At 54.3% G+C, this 20,136-nt stretch overlaps 2 protein-coding genes across 3 annotated transcripts; both read right to left on the bottom strand.

The window, feature by feature from the left end:
- Nucleotides 1–2,977: 2,977 nt before the first annotated feature.
- Nucleotides 2,978–8,387, bottom strand: TGFB1I1 (transforming growth factor beta 1 induced transcript 1). 2 transcript variants are annotated; one of them, XM_021700615.1, is made up of 11 exons: nucleotides 8,355–8,387; nucleotides 6,937–7,052; nucleotides 6,759–6,811; nucleotides 6,514–6,656; nucleotides 6,270–6,357; nucleotides 6,039–6,153; nucleotides 5,742–5,936; nucleotides 4,645–4,818; nucleotides 4,342–4,423; nucleotides 3,899–4,047; nucleotides 2,978–3,659 (listed from the first exon to the last, which is right to left on the bottom strand). In XM_021700615.1, exons 1-11 carry the CDS (start codon nucleotides 8,365–8,367, stop codon nucleotides 3,393–3,395), a joined length of 1,395 nt encoding a protein of 464 aa, XP_021556290.1. In that variant the 5' UTR covers nucleotides 8,368–8,387; the 3' UTR covers nucleotides 2,978–3,392. The 2 variants fall into 2 exon arrangements, with proteins under 2 accessions (XP_021556290.1, XP_044771625.1); XM_044915690.1 differs by having other exon boundaries at nucleotides 6,048–6,153.
- Nucleotides 8,388–10,116: 1,729 nt separating this feature from the next.
- Nucleotides 10,117–15,998, bottom strand: ARMC5 (armadillo repeat containing 5). The gene is made up of 6 exons (XM_021700523.1): nucleotides 15,506–15,998; nucleotides 13,874–13,981; nucleotides 12,988–13,774; nucleotides 11,954–12,459; nucleotides 11,248–11,380; nucleotides 10,117–11,160 (listed from the first exon to the last, which is right to left on the bottom strand). The coding sequence occupies exons 1-6, from the start codon at nucleotides 15,981–15,983 to the stop codon at nucleotides 10,341–10,343; spliced, it is 2,832 nt and encodes a 943-aa protein (XP_021556198.1). The 5' UTR covers nucleotides 15,984–15,998; the 3' UTR covers nucleotides 10,117–10,340.
- Between the last annotated feature and the right edge of the window lie 4,138 nt (nucleotides 15,999–20,136).

Raw genomic sequence — 20,136 nt, 5'->3', positions numbered from 1 at the left:
AAGCTGTGCATTCTGCTTAGAGTGCCTCTCTGCCTCCCAGATGGCCCACTCATACCTCTCAGAGGTAACCTTCAGTACCCAGCCCATGTCAGCTCTCCAGGAAAGGCTTCTCTGACTTTTCGGATACAGTTATGAGCACATCGTGTTGTTCTCATCTGGGTCCAGGTCTGCCTTCCCAACAGACTAGAGATTACCCACAAGCAGGAAGTGGCCTGATTCATCCCTGGAGTCCCATTGCTTAGCACAGGGCTGAACCGAAGAAGGGAGGGTATTGATAAGTATCAGTACCTCTGCCTTTCTAGAAGAATTGACCAGACTTGGATGTCTGATTGTGACAAGTTGGGTTCATGCCTGAGATGAAAACAGAAAACAATATTTTAGGGGAATATATTTAAGGAATGCCTTAGTTTGGGTCCTTTCAAAGCAGACCCGAAGATGAGAATTGGGTGCAAGGACTTTCCTGAGGAGGTGACCCCGGGAAGGAAGTGAGACAAAGAAAGAAGAAAAGCCAATAAGGGGCATGTTGATTAAAAGGTTGCCACTATGAACCATCCCAGCGGGGCCTCTTTGAGACACTGTGGGGAACACACCTCAGAATTGACCCCTCAGAGCCAAGAAGCTGGAGTATTCATTCACCAGTTCCTGTCCCTAAGATCACAGAACCTCGCCCTCCCGCTTCAGACCTGCTGGGTGCAGAAGCACACTTGTTCCCCCAGAGAGTACCCTCAGACAGAAACTCGGGGAGCAGCTGGGGAGACCAGGTGTCTGGGAACTAACTGTCTACATATGACTTCCCAGGTGGGCCGAGTGGGTATGGGCAGCACATCCACAGCTTCTGCTTCAGGGGGTGATAAATTTGAAGTGCCTGAGAGAAATCCAGGTCCAAATGTCAGAGGATACAAGGGGGTTATAGGCCCTTAAAATCTATATGCCCTCTTTGTGACCTGCAACGCCCTTCATGACGTGGCACGTATTTCCTCTTTGACCTCATCTCCTACTACTCTCCCTAATCCAGCCCTACTAGCCTTCTTTCCTTTCGTTCAATATGCCAAGCTCCTTCCTACATCCTGGCCTTTGCACTTGCTGTTTCCTCTGCCCACAATGCCCTCCTCAGGCTCTTTGCCTGGCTGTTTTCTTTCCTCAACCTTCCGAGTCTCAACTTAGACGTTACATATTCACAGAGACTGACTATCTGGTTAAAAGTAATCCCTTCCTGGTGGCACCTGGGTGGCTCAGTCGTTAAGCGTCTGCCTTCGGCTCAGGTCATGATCCCAGGGTCCTGGGATCGAGTCCCGCATCGGGCTCCCTGCTCCGCGGGAAGCCTGCTTCTCCCTCTCCCACTCCCCCTGCTTGTGTTCCCTCTCTCCGTGTGTCTCTGTCAAATAAATAAACAAAATCTTTAAAAAAAAAAAAGTAATCCCTTCCTCACTTTCTCTAACTTAGTTCTCTGTTTTTTGCCCCTTTTCCCCTTCCCTCCTTTCCTTTCTTCTTCATTCCATCCTTCATTAACAAGCATTCACTGAGCACCTACCGCAGGCTAGATAGCATTCTAGACACTGGAGAGACAATGGTCAGCAAAACAAACACGTAATCTGACAAATTCTCAGGAGCTTGCATTCCAGTTTGAAAAGCAGACATAAACAAGCAACAAATAAACACCTGTTTGCAATAGTGATAAGTGCTGTGAGGGACTTGGGAGGTGCTTTGGATGGAAACAAGGAGGAAGAGTGACCTTTACTTAGGCCATCAGGAAAGTCTCCATTAGTTCATCACATGTGTCACTTGGTATTTGTCATCTGTCTCCTCTACTAGACTTCAGCTCCACGAGGTCAAGAAGCATGTCTGCTTGGCTCCCTATGGTCTCCCCTAGAGCCTGGCATAGTACATCCTCAATAAACACTTGGTGCAATGAATGAATCGAGACTAGAGATGGCCAACTGGGGCATCCTCAAGATAGGAAGGTGGTTACAAGCCAGGAAATAGAATTCTCCAGAGAGAATATGTGAAAGGAGAAGAGCAGGAAGCCTGAGAAGACCTAGGGAGAGGAGCCTCCAAGAGGAAAGAATCTGGGGGGTCAGGCCGAGGTGAGGACAGAGAACACCTCACCTTTGTCTTACCCACACATGCTCTCCTTGGCTACCAGCTCCTCCTCAAGCAGGAAGGGCCTCTGAGAATCCATCATTTCCAGCTTCAAAGTCTCCTACAGTTTGGACCCAGGAATCCAAGCCCTCTCCCTAGGGAACTGCAGGGTCCAAAGTGAAGGTTCAGAGGCTCAGAAAGGCTCTGGGGCTTAGGGATTCAGATGGAGCCTAAACTCCACATCTAAAAATCTGTGGCCCACCCATTTCTGTTGGGGCTTAGCTCAGGTGTCTCCTCCTCCAGGAAGACTTACTTGACTCCCAGTCTGAGTTAAAAGCCTTCTTCTGGCTCTTACAGCCCCTAGTGCTTCCTTTGGTCACTGCTCTGACCACCCCAAGTGTCATCCTCTGCTTAGGGGGGATGTTATGAGTCAATACGAGTTAGAGGGAAGCTGTGCCTTAGTGCCCAGATCCAAAGAGTGGGCACAGATTGGCACTTCTGGATGGAGCCCCATCTCTGAGGGTCTTTTCAGGAGGGGAGAAAAATGTGAAAATTAGACAAGGTGACAAGGGTGGGAGGGAGTGGGAGTGGGAGGTGGGGGTGGAGACAGATTAAGTGCTTATTTCAAGGATACAGGTTGCTGAAGAAGTGGGGAATGAGGGTGGGAAGTTTCCCTGGGGCCCAGCCTGAGCTCCTGTTCTGGTCCCCACTATCTGTACAATCCAGCGCAGGCTCATTTGACGTGTGAAGGACAGCCTGCCAAGGCTGAGGCTGCAGGTCCCACTGCGGCCACAGGGCAGTGACCTAGAACCCGCTGCAGCCTGAGCCAGCGCAAGAGGCAGGGCATCTCCACGCAAGGCTTTCCCGAGCACTCAGAGACACCGCACCAGCATGATGTGCCATGTGTTTTTATGTGGGTACAAAAAAAGTGCACAGAACAGTGAGGGAGTGGGGAGCAGGTCTGTCCTGGCCTGTCCTCTGATTAGGCGGAATTGCAAGGGCCCACCTCCAGTCAGGGGCCTCCCTCAAGGGTGGGGATAAAGTGAAGACCTCAGGCGGGGTTGCTTTACAGTGTACGACCCACCCGTGTGGTCTTGAAATTGGCCGGACCTTTTCTGAATTTGACCATGGAGACCTCAAGAGTAGAGTACCTCAGGGGCGGGTCTCTCCAGTGGGTGGGGCCTCACAGGGTGGGCTGGGGAGAGACCCCCAGGCTCAAAGGGCAAGGCCCTGGGGTCTGGAGAGCACGTCTTTTGGGGAAGGGTGGGGTCACTGGGGCCTTGGGCTCTCGCAGGGCCAGGCCTCACAGGTGATTAGCCGAAGAGCTTGACGAAGCAGGGCTGGCAATAGGGCTTGCCCGCGCGCTCCTGGAAGGAGCCCTTGGTGAGTGGGCGCAGGCAGAAGGTGCAGGTGAAGTGGTCTGGGTGGAAGCGGCGGCCCAGGGCGGACACGCAACGGCCGGTCACGGGGAGGCCACACGTGGCGCACAACGAACCACGCCGCGCGTGGAAGTGGTTCTCGCACAGCGGGCGGCCCTCGTGCTCAAAAAAGCTGCCTCCCGAGAAGGGCGCGAAGCATTCCTGGGGGCGGGAGGCCGCGAAAGGATAGGTCAGCCGCCAACCCCCTCACCAGATAACTAGCTTTAGGAGCTTAATAACCCAACGTGGGAACCCCGCAGCCCACAGCCCCGCCCCAGACGTGAAGCACCCTGCCCTGAATACCTGAATAATCGCCCCGCCCCAGGCTCCTCGTTGGGCTCCGGGTTGGCCCAGCTCCCCTCCTCCCCCCCCCCCCCCCACCCCCTCCCGCAGCAGCGCACCCTGCAGACGAAACAGTCCGGGTGCCAGAGTGCGCTGAGCGCCGAGATGTAGTTATCCAGAATGGGGCCTTGACAGCCCTGGCAGCGCGGGGCGAACAGCTGCAGGAAGTCCCGGCGGCAGTAGGGGCGGCCCTCTCGCTCGTGGAAACCTAGGGGCGGGAACGGAGCGGGAAGAAAAAGAGCTGCTGGCTGCACCCAGGACTTGCAAGATCTGAGACTTGCAAGATCTGGGGCCAGATGAGGGGCAGTCAGAATGAGCAGTAGAGAGGGAGGGAGGGATCGGGTCTAGGGTGGAGGCCAAGCGGGAGGGGATAGGAGGGGCCCCCGCGTGTGGGAGAGGGTGGGGCCGGAAGACTTGGGAGGTTGTAGTAGGCTGGACCACAGCGCCCGAGGCGGGATATCGCGCAGACAGGTATCTTTCAGGACTGGAGCCAAGCTCTCACCCTCATCTCCGAAGGGCTCCCCACAACTGACGCAGCAGAAATGCTCCGGGTGCCAGTGGGTGCCCAAGGCAGTAACCATCTTCTGCGGAGAATGAACGGGGACACTCAGCGTGGCCCTCCATCCCTTCTACCCTCCCTCTCCCATCATGAACCTATGTAAGCGGGTTTAAGTAGGAGTTTGAGGCGCTGGAGCCTAACGAGGGACTTGGAAGTCCGAGAGAGTGGGCGGAGTCCAAAGGGCCTTGGATGAGGCCAAGGGGCGGGGCATGGCTGGGCGGGGGCTGTGGGAAAGGCGGGGCTCACGTGTCGGATGGGTTGATTGCAGAGGCCACATCGTGGAGAGAAGCGCTCAAAGTAGCATTCAGGGCAGAAGGGGGCTCCGTCCTTCTCAAAGAAGCTGCTGCCTCCCAGGGCCATGGAACAGCCACCGCAAATGAAGTGCTCAGGGTGCCAAGCGCGGCCCAGCGCGGTCACCACCTGCGGGTTGGGGGTAAGGCCTGGGTCAGAGTGGACCTCGGGTTGCCATGTGCCCAGTGAGCTAAGATTTACATGGCACATTTCAAGTTTTCTTTTTTCTTTTTACCATTTGAGTCCCTTCACTCATTTCTCCGCACCCACCCTGAGAGGCCAGGGTGAAGAACCTAATGTTCGAGTCAGTCTGTGAGTGACAGAGATTTCAACCCAGGTCTTCCAGCACAGTGCCTAGGGCCCTCAATAATTTTAGAAGCCCATGAAAATGTTGGAATTACTTTTAAAATCAGAAGAAAAAAATGAACTAGAAGAAAACGATTTAATGTATAATACTAATATATTCGTCTTTACACCAACACAGTCATAAAACACAATTTTAAAAAAATTTTTTTAATGGAGGAAGGGGCCCATGAAGATGAACATGCCTAGGGCCCACAAGAGTCATAATGCCACCCTGCTTTGCTAAGATTGGAAATTTGGGGATGGAAGCAGGGCACTAAATACAGCAAGAGGATCTAGGTCAACCACTGGGCACAGTTGTTATCAATAATATCTACTCAGTCAATAAGCCAAGAACCAGAGCTCGCAAACCAGTTGCTGGTGGAGGAGAAACAGTCTTTGTTGGTGCCTGAGAGATGGTAGGTGGCACCAGCAAGACTTTTGTGAAGACTGAGATGGAGGTGTGTAAAGGAGCTAATACGGTGCCTGCACACAGTAGAACTGCAATCACTGGTAACTGGGTTGGGAGTCTCATCCCACCACTTATGTGCTATGTGGCTCAGAACTTTAGTCTCCTCATTTGTAAAATATGAACAATGGTAATACCCACTTCCCAGAGTCATTTATTAAAAGGGAACAGCACGAAGTCTGGCTGTCAGAAAGGATGGGTCCATGGGTCTCTCCATCCCTACTCACAGCGCTCCACTTACTTGCCCAGCAATAGGTTTATTGCAGGAGCCGCAGAGACCCTTGGTCTGGGTGGGAACACCACGGCGGCTGAGATCGGACTGCAGCAGCCCCAGCATGGTGTCGAGGCTGCCCTTGCTAGCCGGCCCTGGTGAGGATGGGGAGCCCTCATTCACAGAGCTTGGCACTGGTGGCTGGGTTGGCCCAGAGGCTGGAAGCTGCAGCAAGGAGGACATGAGAGTTGAGTCAGCAAGGCAGCAGATGTGGAAGGTTCTAAAAGGGGTTGGGAAGCCACAAATCTACACTGGCCCACACCCCACCTGATTCACGTGGTTTTGGACACGGAAGTCAGACAGCGAAGCCATCAGTCTATCCAACTCCAGGGTGGCTGAGGTTGCTGAAGGCTTTGGGAGAACAGGGGATGGGCTGGGAGGGCTGTGAAGAACACAATTTGTGTCAGCTCAGAGCCCCCCAGAGTAATGAATGCTATCCTCCAGTAACTCAGGTATCCATCACATCTCTCCCAGCTCTGCCAACTATGCCAAACTCACAGGCTGGGCCTTTTCTTGTCCTCAGATTGGTCCTCCTTCTGTTCCCCTGCAGTCTCCTTGCTTGATGGGAACTGAGACATTATTTCATCTGCAGAGAGGAAAGAAGGGCACTGGACATGGGACCATACTCCACCCTCTCCCACTTAAGGCTTGTGTTCCTTTAGCTGCTACTCTGCGAAGAGTATACCCCTCAGTCTCTGCCCTTCCCTGCCCTGTCCCCATCCTGGTCTCCGTAACCTGGTACCTGTGATGTTGAACTGGGTAGCATTAAGTTCCTGAAGCAACCGGTCTAGCTCACAGAGCCCTGTGCCCAAGACACCGCTGGAAGAGGAGAATGGAGGGGCTGCAGGGGCCGCAGGCTTTGGGGACCGAGGCTTGCAAACCGTACTGGAAAACATGGTGGGAGTCTGTGTTCAGGGGTGGGGAATCCAAGCCTCCTTACCTGCGTCTCAATTGCCTTCACCATCCCCCAGTTCCCAGGCCCCTCACCTGTACAGATGGTCCTTGTCCCCAGAGGCTCCTGAAGACTCCCCAGACCCTGTCTAGAGAGAGAAGGACACAAGTGTGGGTTGATAGGCCTGTACTTTGCCCCACTCAAGCCCAGATTCCCCTAGCCCTAGCCAAGCTTGGCCCTAGTTATGCTCCAGTCCCTAGTATTTGATCTCACCTGTGGCTGGTGGCCATAGGGCAGGGGACCTGTGAGAGGCTCTGGGGACCGCTCTTTTGGAACCCCTGACCTTGGCATGTGTGAGGTGGTGGTCTCCAGGTCGGAGAGCAGGGCATCTGCAGGGAAGAGGCCGTCAGGATGAGAAGTTGAGAGGTTAAGGTTAGAGCAGAGACAGGGCCTTAAGAGGTTAGAGGATAAGGGTTCCAAGTAGGCAGTAGTTAGGGAGGACAGAAGCCAGTATTAAGAGCAGAGGTCAGGAGTCAGACAGAAACACAGGTCAGACCAAGGCAGAGAAGTAGAAGGGCAGCAAGGAATATTTATGACCAAAACATCCCAAATGGCTCATCTTGGGAGTCATGCACAAAAGCTGCCTGATTCTTTTATTCTCTGCATCTTCCCTGATGCAGTCAAAATTGACTCTTTACTCAAGCCAAATTTGGCTTCACCCCAAATTGCTCAATTGGCTGGATGCCTGGCACCCAACTTTCTGATTGGGTGCTCTTTCTGCCCACTAATTCCTGCCCCCCTCCTGGACCTAAACAGGCCCGCCCAGCCCTGGCGCATCTCCAGGCACTGGGTCCCACCCTATTCTCCTCATTGGCAGGTCTGCTGGGACCTGCATTCTGATTGGCTTATTTTCCACAGAGCCGGTTACCCCTGCTGAGCAGCACCCCCTATCGCAGGGTGCCTGAACCCCTTCTCTCGCATGGAGAGCACAGCCTTCCATCCATTTCCAACAGACCAGAAGGAGGAGATGCCTGGGTCCTCCTTCCTCCACCAAGACACCCCCCCCCCACCTCCCTTCCCCAGATCTAGATCCTTTAAACCCTTTCCTTCCCAGAACCTAGAAGTCCCTGCTCCTTTACTCATCTCTGAGTATAGTGGGACCCTTAACCTCTCCCTGGCATCTTGGCACTCATCTGTTCTCTTTGTGCCCCCCAAAGGCCCGACCCCTACCATATTTAGGGGCCCTTAATTATTTTCTTCCCCAAACCCTGAGACGGGCCTGTTCTCTTCTCCAGAATTTGATGTCATATTCTCCCTTCCTGTCTACTTTCCCAGTGCCCGGACCCCAGACCCCTTTAACCCCTCCTTTCCCGGCGCCCCTGAGCCGAGGCGCCCCTGAGCCGAGGCGCCCACTGGCGGTCGCTGCACCTCCCTGCCCATCCGTCGGCAGCTAGTGATGGAGGAGCTGAGCGAGGGAAGAAGGGAGGGAGCGGCCAGTCCAGGAAAAGGCAGGAAGGGAGAGACAGGAAGGGGGACGTGGAGTCGGAAAGGAGGCGCGGGCAGAGACCAGAATCAAGAAGACAGGAGGCGGGGATGGGAAGATGCGGGGAGTGCGAGGGGTTTCCAGCATGGGGAAGCGGGTCCAGATGGCGGTGAGGAGCTGGGGAAAAGGGGACTCGAGCCCCACTCACCCAGGTCCTCCATGGCGGGGCGCGGGCGCACCGCGCGGGGCGAGCAGGGGGGGGGCTGTGTCCGGGGGGGGGGGGGGGGGGGGGGGACGTCCGGGAGTTGGAGGCCCGGCCGTGACCATGTAAGGAAGCCGGGACCCGCTGGGATGGGGCTTGGCGGGGGGCGGGTGGGGGGCGGGGGTGCAAAGAACGGGAGAACTCGGGATGGGGGCGTGTAAGGGAGGAAGGGCCACGGCCCACCCAGGCCCAGCCCGCCTGTCTGCCGCGGAGGCAGCCACACCCCAGCCTTGGCCTCAGCTGCCGGGAGCCCAGGCGGCCAGAGCCAAAGTCAGAGAAGTGGCTCTCCCAGATCCAGCTCGGGATCCTCTGCTCAGTGAGACTCTTAGACACAGACTGAGGACCTCAAGCAGACACCTCCGGAAGCTAGCACCCTGAGTCCTATACAGAGCCCTGTCCACTGAGGCCATTCCTGAGAGACTTGCTCCAGACAGAATTTTTGGGTTTAGGACAGGAGTGATGGGTCTAAGGATCAGACAACAGGTTCAGAAGACACAGGTAAACTGAACCCAGGCCCAAACCCCATGCAGACTCAGGGAAGACATTCCCAGGGAGCCAGACCACAGCCAGCCTTCAAGACAAAGCCCTTCCCCAACACTGAGGCAAGCCAGACCTGTTCCAAAAGAGCCCTTTCCCAAGATACTGGTGAACATAGACAAGCAAGACACAGACTCCAGTCACAAAAGGGACAAGAGGTCTTCCCTGGACTGAGACCCTGAGAAATCAAAGTGGAAATGAACACTTAGAGAGGAGTATGGACAGACACAACAGTGTTGCAGCCGCTGGACTGTGGGTCTCCACCCAGCCCTCCATCCAGACATGAGTATTGGGCTGTGGGCTTCAACCTAGGGGCAAATTAAACTGACCTGGAGAGCTTTTTAAAAATACTGATGCCCAGGGCATCCTCCCCTCAGTCAATTCAGTGAGAAAGTACCTAGACATCAACATTTTTAAAAGCTCTCTGGGTGGTTCTAATGCAAAGCCTGAGAACACAGAACTGGACACAGAGGCACAGATAGCAAGTGTCAACCTTAGCTCCCCAGAGGCTAACAGGCAGGCCCAGTCCAGGCACGCTCCTCAGTCAGGCTGCCACCCGAGTGGTTAGTGATCTGGGATCCAGGTGATAGACCCTGCCTTGAGAGATCATAGCGCAACATAAGCCCTTCCCTCACCTGAATGCACCCCGGGGCTCTGGCTATCTCTGAGCAAAACCAAGACAGGGCCTGCCTCAGGGACTCCAGGAACACAGCAGGGCTTCCCTTAGGCTAATAGCAGAAGGATACATAAGTGGCCCAAGAGATGAAAACAGACCCAGAGACTGAAAGCCCAAGATGAGTGAAAGACCCTCAGGAAACGGTAATGCCAAGGCCTTGGACATACATCCCCACACTTACTGCATTCCCTCAGCCCAGCCCCTTCATCCCTGACCAAAGTCTGTATATCTAGCTGGGTATTTGTCTGAGCAATGAAGTTGCATGAGCAGGAAGCAGGCTCCTCTCAGTACTCTATTCTATCCCAGGACTCCAGGAACTTACTTAGTAAACTCCTACATGCCAGGGGTGGCCTATATTGAGATACAGCGACCTGAACAAGACGCTGGTTGATTGGGGGGGGGGGGGGGGGAGTCCCACAGGAAAGTAAGCAGAGACACCACACAATAGGAGTATCCAACTCCAAAGTTTTTAATCTCAACTCTGGAAGGCTGGGCCAGGCCAGGTTGCCTGGGGCCCTGGGCTGTTCTCCATCTGAGGGCTCCATACTATAACCGCGGCCTTGGCTTCTCACTCCTGCATCTTCAGACCATCACCTTGGGGTATAGTTCCATTCTCTCATCAATCCTTGATGGTGACTTCTGCTCAGCCTCCTCTCATGCTGCTCTGAGGGAGTCCTCCGTCATAGCCAACTCATCCTTGGATCCCCTCCCAGGGAACATCAACAGTCTAAGCTGGAACCCTTGGCCCCCAATTCAACCCCCATGACCACAGCCAGTAAAGCCTCAGTCAGGGGCCCTGCCTCCTCTCCTGCTGCCTCCACAAGCCCCACTAAGGCCAAGGCCCGCTTCTGCGGGCACTGCCCTGGCCCCAGGGTCCAGCGGGCACAATGAGCAACCAACCGGGGCCGGCCCAGGCGGAATACCTCACCCACTGACTCTGGGCCACCATGGGGTCCCAGGTGGATATGGCCCACAGCCTCTTCTAGCTCCTCCTCCAGCCCAGGCAGCAAGAAACGGCCAGCGGCCTCCAGTGCCTCCTCAGCCTCTGAGCCCAGCAGGGGCTGGCCTGGTGGGGGAATGGGCCTCAGGGCAGCCCCACAGCCCCGGCAGCCATGCAAGTGATGCAGGATAGGCCAGGCTGCGCTGGGTGACAGGCCTCGAAGTGGCACCAGGTCCATCTGGGCTTCGGCAAAGCTGCCAGCTAGCAGAGCCCGGAAGAAAGGCGAGGCAGTAGCTGAGGCAGCTCGCTGGGCAGGGAGCTGAAGGCCTGAGTCCAGTAGGAAGTGCAGGTCAGGGGCTGGGATGGGGGCTGGGCCCAGCAGACGTTCATAGAGGCAAGGGGATGGGGAATCTAGGTCCAAGGGGATTGGAGGTGGAAGGACTGGGATCACAGTGGGAGACACCAGGCCTTGGAGGCAGGAAAGGGAGTCGGCAGCAAAGAAGAGGAAGAGTGGATGTGGAGCTGGCCGAGTTAGTGCTGAGAGGAGGAGACGGAGGCCGCCCTGGTCCAGAAGTAGCCGGCGCCACAGAGAGGGCTTCCTTTGGGAAGAAAGGTGAAAAAGGATGACACTGCGGAATAGCAACCTTGCCCCCCTGACCCCTGTGAGACACCCACATCCCCCTCACCGACAGATGAAGGGCAGGGTCAGTGCACAGGCCACACGGTCCTCAGGGCTTCCAGAGAGCAGCAGGTGAGTGAGGGCGCCCACGCCAAAGGGTGATTCAGCCTGCACGGTCAGGTTCTGCAGCAACATCTCACCTGTAGAGATGGACACAGCAGGTCAGGTTGGGAGTTGATGTCCCAACTCTGGGTCCCTGAAAGGAAGCAAAAACCTCAGGGCACGGAAGAGGGGATGACTACAGGCCCTAGAGGGAAAGGGTCAAGATGCTAGGAAATGGGAGGTCAGGGACAGTAACAAAGTGTGATGGTCAGGGAGTGCAGTCAGAACACAGAAGATAGGGCAGTTCCTGGCCGTGTTGGGAGTAGTTGGGGGGCCTGGGAAGACATGGGGCCTGAGCCGTGGGTTTCCAAGTCAGTGTGCCCAGTGGGAAGGCAGTCAGGACAATGCAGAACCAAGAGCAGACTGGGTAAAGAAATACAGACAAGCATGATTCTAAGTTGTTGGGGCCAAGCCTGGTGTTGGGTTATCTAGGCCCAAAGACTTGGGCAGAGGATGGGGCAGAACTTGGCATCCTGGGAGTCCCTCTCCTCCTCCCATGTGGTGACTGAAGTTGGATGGTAGGCTGGAGAGGGCAGTGAGAACCGTGAGCAGCACGGTGAGGTTCTTGGTGCAGAACTAGAGGGGGATGGGGCCTCTTATAGGAGACACACCCAGCTCCCGGTGCTGGCGCCGAGCCGGCCGGGCACGCAGTGAGGGCCAGTCATCCGGGGCAACGCCTAACACGAGCCAGGCACGCAGCAGTGCAGCACCATAGCTGCGCACGAAGGCCTCGAGACAGGCAGGGTTGCAGGTAAGGCGTGCCAGGATGCGCAGCGCGCGGGGGCTCGGTGGGCCTGGCGAGCCCGTCACATAGGCCAGCAGGCCACACAGGGCCGGGCCGGTCACCAATGCCCCGCTTGGGTCAGGAGCCTGGGAGAATCGAGACAGGAGCAGCAGCGCTGGCCCCTCGCGGCCCCAAGGCTCCTCGGAGGCGGCAGCAGGGCTGCGGCCCAGTGTGCGCAGCGTGCGGGGCGTCCGCAGTGAGGTGGGACCCGGGGTGGAGCTGGTTTGCTCAGCTGGCTCGGGTGGTGGTGGAGGCAGGGGACATCGCTCCGGGGACCAGTCAGGGGAGATGTCTCCTGGGCCTGCGGCATAGCCCTCAGAGATCAGCCACGACCTGCAGAGGGAGAAAGGAGAGACTGAACCCACAGCCACGGTAAAGGAGCAGGGCCGCAAGAGCTGTCATGCAAAAAGAGGTGACTGAAGCCGGGAAGAGGAGGTGGGGCCGAGGGGAGAAAGGGGAGAAAGAGAAATGGGGAAAAAAAACCCCCAACTCATTTAGCAATTACTGATGCCTATTATGTGCCAAGCCCAGTATTAGGTACTGGGCACAGACAATGAACAAAACAAAAGTCCCCATCCTCCTAGAATTTATATTCTAGTGAGGGGCAAACAGACAACAAAATAAAAAAGGCCCAGTGAACCTGTCTGGGTCCCGAAGTTCAGAGGTGCTGAGGCAGAGTCAAGGCCAAAGGCAGACCCAGGAAGAGAGGACATGTGTTTAATGGTGACTAGAAAGGGGTCTTGTCCGGGGAGAACGAGGAATCGATCAGAGTCAGTAAGAGTCCTACTGAGACAGAGTGGGGGATGAGGGGAGTGAAGACAGCCAGAGCCCTCAATCCACAGCAATCAGGTGGGCACTCACCTTAGGCTTCGGAAGCTTCCAGCCTCTGCCCGGTCAGGGGTCCGCTCCTCAGGAAAGTCCCAAGAAGCAGCTTCTCTTCCCTCTTCTTCCTCATCACCAGCATCACCACACAGCTGTCCAGCCAAGAGAGGTACAAGTCCCAGAGCCTGTAGCCGGCCCAGGGCTCCAGTATCGTAGAGGAAGCCCACAAGGGCAGCCACGACACGAGGGTGCCAGGCACTGGCACGAGGGTCCCGTAGCAGACCCATCAACAGCTCCAAACCACCCGCGTCCCGCAGCCGGGCCCGGTTGATGGCCTCCCGGCACAGCAGGCACACAGCCCGCACCAGGGGCTGCTGGGAGGCTGGGCCAGCCCCATTGGGCCCCCTGCGCCGCCGGAGCTCACCCAGTAGTACGTCCACACCACCAGCATTGCCCAGTGCAGGCCGGACAAGGCCTTGGGCACACAGGTTGGCAAGGATCAGGATAGTTGCCTCTCGTACTGCCTTTTTGGGGTGGGAGGCCAAACTGACCAGTGGTCCTAGTCCCCCACCCAGACTCAGCTGCTCAGCACAGGCCCGGGAGCAGCCTCGACTCAGCTCCAAGAGTGCCCGAACTAGGGCCAAGGTCAGCGCAGGGTCTGGGGCAGCGGCCAGAAGCTCAGCCAGAGGGCGCACTGCTCCCTGCTGTGCCAGGGCCAGGCGGTGCTGGGGTGAGTCCGCCAGGTTGCGGAGCGCGCGCACCACACTCTGCAGGCACTGTGAGTCCTGGCAGGCTGTCAGGTTCTCAACGAGCAAGGGAACAGCACCTGGAGAGGGAAGAGGAGGACAAAGAGTGAGCAAGGAGATACCCAAGCCCCTCTCCCACCGCCAAGCCCTAGCTAACTCCACACTCATAGCCTTCTCACCAGCAGAATGGATGTCCCCACAGCTCTCAGGTTCCATGGCTAAGTTCCCCAGAGCACGGGCTGTTCGGTTCTGGATGCTGTCTGTCTTCACACACTGAAGAATAGTCACTGCAAGAGAATTCGGCCCCTTGAGGGTCCTACTCCTTCTTGTCTCTCTCATTAATGACCTCAAGAATGTGACCCGAGAGGGTCAGGGACGGCCTCCAGAGAGGCTAACACTTAATGGGTCTGAAAAGTTAAATAGATAGGTATTTGTTAGAAAGATGGTGGATGGGGGTGTTACAGGGCATTTCAGGTTTGGAAGCAGCCTTTGCAAAGGCCCAGAAATGAGATCCAATGTCTGTGCTGGGCCTCAAATGCCAGGCCAAGGGATCAGACAGGACTTGAATATGAGGGCACCGGGAACCACACAAGATTTTAAGAATAGGAATGCTGTGATACAATCTGGTAGCCATGGAGGGAAACAGGTTATGGAGGAAAAGAATAAGGCAGGGGGAGCAGCCAGGAGGCTGTCCCCATTGTTAAGGTGAGAAAGGACAGTGGCTTAAACATAGCTACCAGCACAGCCCCACACATGGGCACCAGTCCCTGGGCACATGAGGGGAGAAGGATAAATGGGGATGGATTCAGGAGATATTTAAAATGTAGAATAGTGACTGAATGACAAGGGTCATATGCTAATAACAAAACCTGTAATTTATTGAGGACTTATTAATGTACCAGGTCTCTTGTCAAACATGTTATGGTCCAGATGCATTTTATACAAGTTTAAAATATGTTAAAGTTTCGTTTTATCCAAAAAATTAAGATTTTATCAAAATTGGCACAATTTCCTAACAGGCGGCAGTGTATAAACTATATTCCCAACATTGCCACTAAGAGGCGCCAACTTAGCTGGTAAACAGAAAAGCTTGTTATCTTTTTTTTTTTTTTAAGATTTTATTTACTTGACACAGAGAGAGAGAACAAGCAGGCGGAGCAGCAGGCCGAAGGACAGGGAGAAGCAGAGCCCCCCGCCGAGCAGGGACCCGACGCGGGGCTCCATCCCAGGACCCTGGGATCATGACCTGAGCCGAAGGCCGACTGACTGAACCACCCAGGCGCCCCGCTTGTTATCTTCCGTTAGGATTTCTTCTTATTGTATTAGTTTTTAATGACTCAAAGTAGCCAGTCCATGCTTAGAATATCTGCGTTCTCTACTTGTATTTCATTTTCTCCCTACCTCAATTTTGCGAGGTAGTTATTATTCCATTTCTCACTGCAGAGAACCATTACACCTTCTGACCCAAGTTCGTCAAATGGTAGCCCTGTACAGGGCCACCCACTAGGCACTGAGTGTCTGCTATAAACCTCATAAATGGAGAATAAGAATCACCTAGAAGTCACCATATAAGCCTTTGGTCTCCACTGGCCCAAACTCGAGGAAACAACCAATACGCAGGTCATGGCTGAATTATCTGATCAGGTTCGGGTGTAGATAAAGAAGGCTTGAGGGCTTTATGGGTGTTGCGCGGTCAGAAGGCATGTTCTTTCAGGCTACAACACAAAAGAACTCAAAACTCCGCCCAGGCCCAGAAACAGAAGTCCCTGGGCGCGTGGAATCCTTCTAGGAAATGAGGGCGGAGCACTTACCCAAAGGGAGAATGCCTCCGAGTCTGCGCACTTCAGCCCGGCACGCCCCTTCCGTACAGCAGTTGGCTAGGATGCTGAGCGCCAAGTCCAGAGTCTTGCGCAGGCGCGCTGGCGGCGAGGGCGCCGACGACGACGCAGCGGAGGGGGCAGGGCCCGGCGAGGGGGCGGGGCCAGCAGAAGTCGCTGACTCGACGGACGAGGGGGCGGAGCCGGGGCCAGCCTGGGACGGGGCGGGACCCGCTGCAGCCGCTCGCCGTAGCAGCGCGAGAAGGGGGCGGAGCCCGCCGCGCGCCCGGAAGCGCTCGATTCCCCCTGCAGCCTTGACGTGGCGCGTGCGGAGGGCTAAGAGCGCACGGCCCAAGGGTGTCTCGTTGGTAGCTGTGTCCTTTCCCCCACCTAGACCCTCCCCGGCCGCCGCCGTGAGCTGCGCGAGGCAGAACGAGAGCGAGTCCGTGAGGGTCGGTTTCGCAGCCGCCATCTTGGCTCAAGCCTAAAGCTCCGCCCCCCTCCTCGCCGCTCCTCCAAGGGAGCGGAACTGGAAGAGAGGGGCGTGGCCAGGCACCTCCTCTCTGACGCTTTTTAAGTAGCGCCGCCGCAGTTATTTTGCAAGTTGGAAGTTGTAGTTCTCAATCCCGGTACTCTGGGCAGTCGCAGAAGGCACGTAGAGAGTAGTGGTTATCTAATCGTTGTGCGAACCCAAGAGGCGCGTGTGGTGCATGCTGGGATCTGTAGTCTGCGCCTTGCTTAGCACGCCTGGCTTAAGTCGGAGGAGAAACTCTCCGGGGCCTCGCAGTGGACTGGTTCCTTTGGAGAACTCAGACATCCGACCATGGAGTCTCAGTACCGTGCTGCTCCAGGTGGCGTGGCTACTCCACCCGACCCCCCCCCCCCGCGTGTTCACGACAGCGACTGCCTTTTCCTTCCAGCTCGCTTCCCTGCCCCACAGTGATGGCCCGGGCACCGAAATCCGCGCTGACGGACTCAGAATCGCGAGCCAGGCCCAAAGTATCAAGTTCCTGACAGCGGCCACTGATGGTGAGCTCTTGCTCAGTTAAGTGAATGAGAGGGTTAAACCTACCGAGACCGTTCCCTGCCACTTCCTAGAGCGGCACGGGTTAGTGGACATTTCCGGTTCCGGTGCTGAACCCCTCCCCCCCCCCCCCCCTGGATCCGGAATGTCTCCTGGTCAGCCTCAGCTTGTGAACTGAGTGGCTGGTTCTTAGGAAACAGGTCTTCACTGCGATGTAGTCGACATCGCCAGAAGTGGCAGGGGAATCGGACGTAGGATCCCGGGGGTCCCAGAGCTCCTCCCTCCTTAGGGGAGTTGTTCCACCTGAGCGGCCTTCTCTGATGTGTATGCGACAGCCGGCCTCCTGGGAAATGCTGCTGGTCCTGAAATACCGTGTAGGTCAGGGTCTGGACCAGGGAAGAAGCCTCTAATGAAGAACGACTTAGCGTGGCCGTGGCTTTAGTGAGCACGCCCAATTCATTGAGCACCAGTGCATCCACTTGGGTGAACAACTCTATGCCTGCTCAGAATGTGGCAAACCTTCTACCCCAGCTCCAAGCTCCTTAAACGCCAATGCTCGCACACAGGCAAGATGCCCTATAAATGCTCCAGTTGCAGCAAGAGTTTTGTAGACAGTTCAGATCTGCTGCAGCACCAACATACTCACACAAGCCAGAAGCCTTACACTTGCAGTGAGTGTGGCAAGAGCTTCAGCCAGAGTTCTCACCTGCTCATCCACCATGTGGCCCACAGTGGTGAGAAGCACTGTATCTGTCTGCAATGTGGCATTTGCCAGCAGCTCCAACTTCGGCCAGCACCAAGAGACGTGCCAGGGCGGCAGTTGCTGCCAATATCCCTGGCTTCAGTTTCAGCCCAAACTTCAGTTCTAATTTGGTCCAGTCCTCAAGGAGCCTGAGTATCTCTAAGCAAATCTCCTTTCTGCTCCTCTGAGGCTGTTGATTCATGGACTGAATCAAGGAAACCCAGGCTGGAAGAATTAGAACAGTAGAGCCTTCCCCCAAAAGAAGGTTTAACCCTGTTTTTTGAGGCCCCAGAGACAGAACTCCAGCTGGAGGGAGGGTTTTGGATGATAGGAGCTATCCCATACTGGCCCAGCTGCTTCCAGATGTAGGACATCTTTGGCAGCTGCTAACCAGATCCCTTCACGGGCCTAAGGAATGATGGGATTAATCATTCCAAGAACAACAGCTGCCTCATCCCAGAGGAATGGGACCAGATGTCAGACACCCCTGTGAGGAACACAGCTGGTGGGGGGTACCTAACCTCCAGAAGGGATCGTAAGGCTGTGTTCTGGCAGAAGGACCAAAGAATTTGTACTTGGGACCACTATGTGAACTCTGGGGTATATAACCCCTGTGAAAGAGAACAGTCTTTATGGAGTAAAGCTAGGGCTGGTAGGGCCCAGAGCCAAAGCAAAGGACCAGGAGACCTGTCTGTTGAGTTCATGCATTGTGACATTTCTAGGCAGGGGCAAAAGGCCCAAGGTTTGTCATCTGCCCCTATCCCTTCTCTAGTCCCTTCCCTTGTGGGTTCCCCAGATCCTTTTTCGGATCCCTCAACAGAGAAAAAGTAAAGGTTCACTTGTGCATCTCATAAAGTTCACATTGAGGACTAAACGTGGCTCTTTTGCCTGGACATTGGAGAGAGCTGCCTAAATAAATGCACTTTTATTGGTAAAACTTATAGAAACCAGAGGGAGGCTTCCTAAAGCACTACCTAATCTATGCCCAGAACAGAGTCCAAGCTATGAGGGACTTCTTTTTCCTTCCCATAGCTGCCTGTGTTCCTGGGAGACGCACAGACTAGTCTTTTTGAGGTTGGAGGAGGCTTAATGCCCACCCCTGTGCAACCATCCTTCCACCATTAGCCCCAAGCATGTAGAACCCTATCCCCAAAATTTGCCTTTTATCAGGTTTGCTGCATCTGCATTTGAATTTCACTGTGTGTGTGTATGTGTGTGTATTTATATAATTGAGCTATGATAGTTTTCTTCTTCTTGTAGTAAAAACCATTTAAAATAAACACTAAATAATGTATTTTAATTAATCCATAGATGAGGGATAAATGGATAACATTCATCATATGAATTTAATCTTTTTTTTAAAGATTTATTTATTTTACAGGGGCGGGGGAGGGGCAGTGGGAAAGTGAAAGAGAAGCTCAAGCTGACTCCCCAAGTGAACCCCTGGGCAAGCGCAGAGACTAGGGGATCATTTGGAAGCAGTTTGAAGGGGTGGCTAGCCAGATCCAAGACCTGCGAAGAGGGGGGCTCAGGGATTCCCTGATCCCAGCTATTTACTCAGGTAGAATAGGGGTAAAGGAAGGGAATGTGCAGCAACCCCTCTCTCAGCTTCTAGCAGAATGTCCAGGTCTATCTTTTCCTAGCTATGTGACCTTGGACAGGTCTACCTCTTCTGATCTTCAGTTTCTTCATCTGTAATACAGGAATGATGATGGCTACCTCACAACATTGTGTTGAGGATTCCATGGGATCATGTACATGATACACCTGGGTCAAAAGGGTGACTATAAACCTCAGCTCTCCTATCTCCTTCAAGTCTGGACCTTTTCACTGGTGGTGTCAGTCAAGAAAAGCATCATGCCAGCTCATGTACTAGCTCCTCCATAAAGTTACAGAAATGAGCAAGCAGCCTAGGTCCTGGGGTAGCTTGGTGTCATGAAGGAGATGGACTCAGGACCAGTAACAACACGGAGTGCACAGTCCTGGCAGTGGAGAAAAGGCTTCACCAGGACCAAGCCTGAGAGGCTTCACTGAGGTGACATCTGATTAATACTACCTGTCTCCTCAAGCTGGGAGCAACAAATGCCCCTGGGCATGGGGTCATTGATAAGGGGAAGGATTCTAGCTATGTTCCCCATCAATGGCACTTCAAAGAGCACAAGCTAGGGTCTGAGTTGGAAGCCTGAGTCCCCAGCACATACATAGTTGGCACTCAGTAAATAGTTGTTATGATAGGGTTGTGTTTATACTGCTTACCTGTGTTGGGTCTTGCCTTCTTAAAAGCTCTATTATGTATGCTACAAAATCTATAATTGTATATGAATATTAGGTCCGTGGCAGAGTTGGGCATGGGAGGAAATTTGTTTGCAAAGTCCCTTTCAGTGAACTGGAAGCTAATTTCTCACATTAAGGCAAGTATCCGTAGGCTCCATCTCTCAAATTGTTATGTGCTTGTAAATCTCTTATCTTCTCCTTTAGGTTATGTTTAATTCTTTTATAAGTGTGTGTAATACTTTTATAATTCTAAAAAGATTAAAGTTGGGGTGCCTTGGTGGCTCAGTCAGTTAACTGTCCAACTCTTGGTTCTGACTCAGGTCTGATCTCCAGGTCGTGAGATGGAGACCCACATTGGGCTCTGCATTCAGCGGGGAGTCAGCTTGAGCTTCTCTTTCACTTTCCCACTGCCCCTCCCCCGCCCCTGTAAAATAAATAAATCTTTAAAAAAAAAGATTAAATTCATATGATGAATGTTATCCATTTATCCCTCATCTATGGATTAATTAAAATACATTATTTAGTGTTTATTTTAAATGGTTTTTACTACAAGAAGAAGAAAACTATCATAGCTCAATTATATAA

Source organism: Neomonachus schauinslandi, chromosome 5 (genome assembly GCF_002201575.2).
Source record: "Neomonachus schauinslandi chromosome 5, ASM220157v2, whole genome shotgun sequence".
NCBI lineage: Eukaryota > Metazoa > Chordata > Mammalia > Carnivora > Phocidae > Neomonachus > Neomonachus schauinslandi.
Note: the sequence above shows the minus strand (reverse complement) of the source record. Positions and strands in the feature narration are given on the sequence as shown.

Excerpts from the sequence above, each read along its gene's own strand:
- TGFB1I1 (XM_021700615.1), bottom strand. Across the intron at positions 5,937-6,038 it reads TCCAAAACCACGTGAATCAG|CTTCCAGCCTCTGGGCCAAC; the intron begins GTGGGGTGTGGG and ends TCCTTGCTGCAG. Across the intron at positions 4,819-5,741 it reads ATAAACCTATTGCTGGGCAA|GTGGTGACCGCGCTGGGCCG; the intron begins GTAAGTGGAGCG and ends CCCAACCCGCAG.
- ARMC5 (XM_021700523.1), bottom strand. The coding sequence starts at position 15,983 with ATGGCGGCTGCGAAACCGACCCTCACGGACTCGCTCTCGTTCTGCCTC. Across the intron at positions 11,381-11,953 it reads GCGCCAGCACCGGGAGCTGG|GTGAGATGTTGCTGCAGAAC; the intron begins GTGTGTCTCCTA and ends CCATCTCTACAG. Across the intron at positions 11,161-11,247 it reads ACCCTGCCCTTCATCTGTCG|GAAGCCCTCTCTGTGGCGCC; the intron begins GTGAGGGGGATG and ends TTCTTCCCAAAG.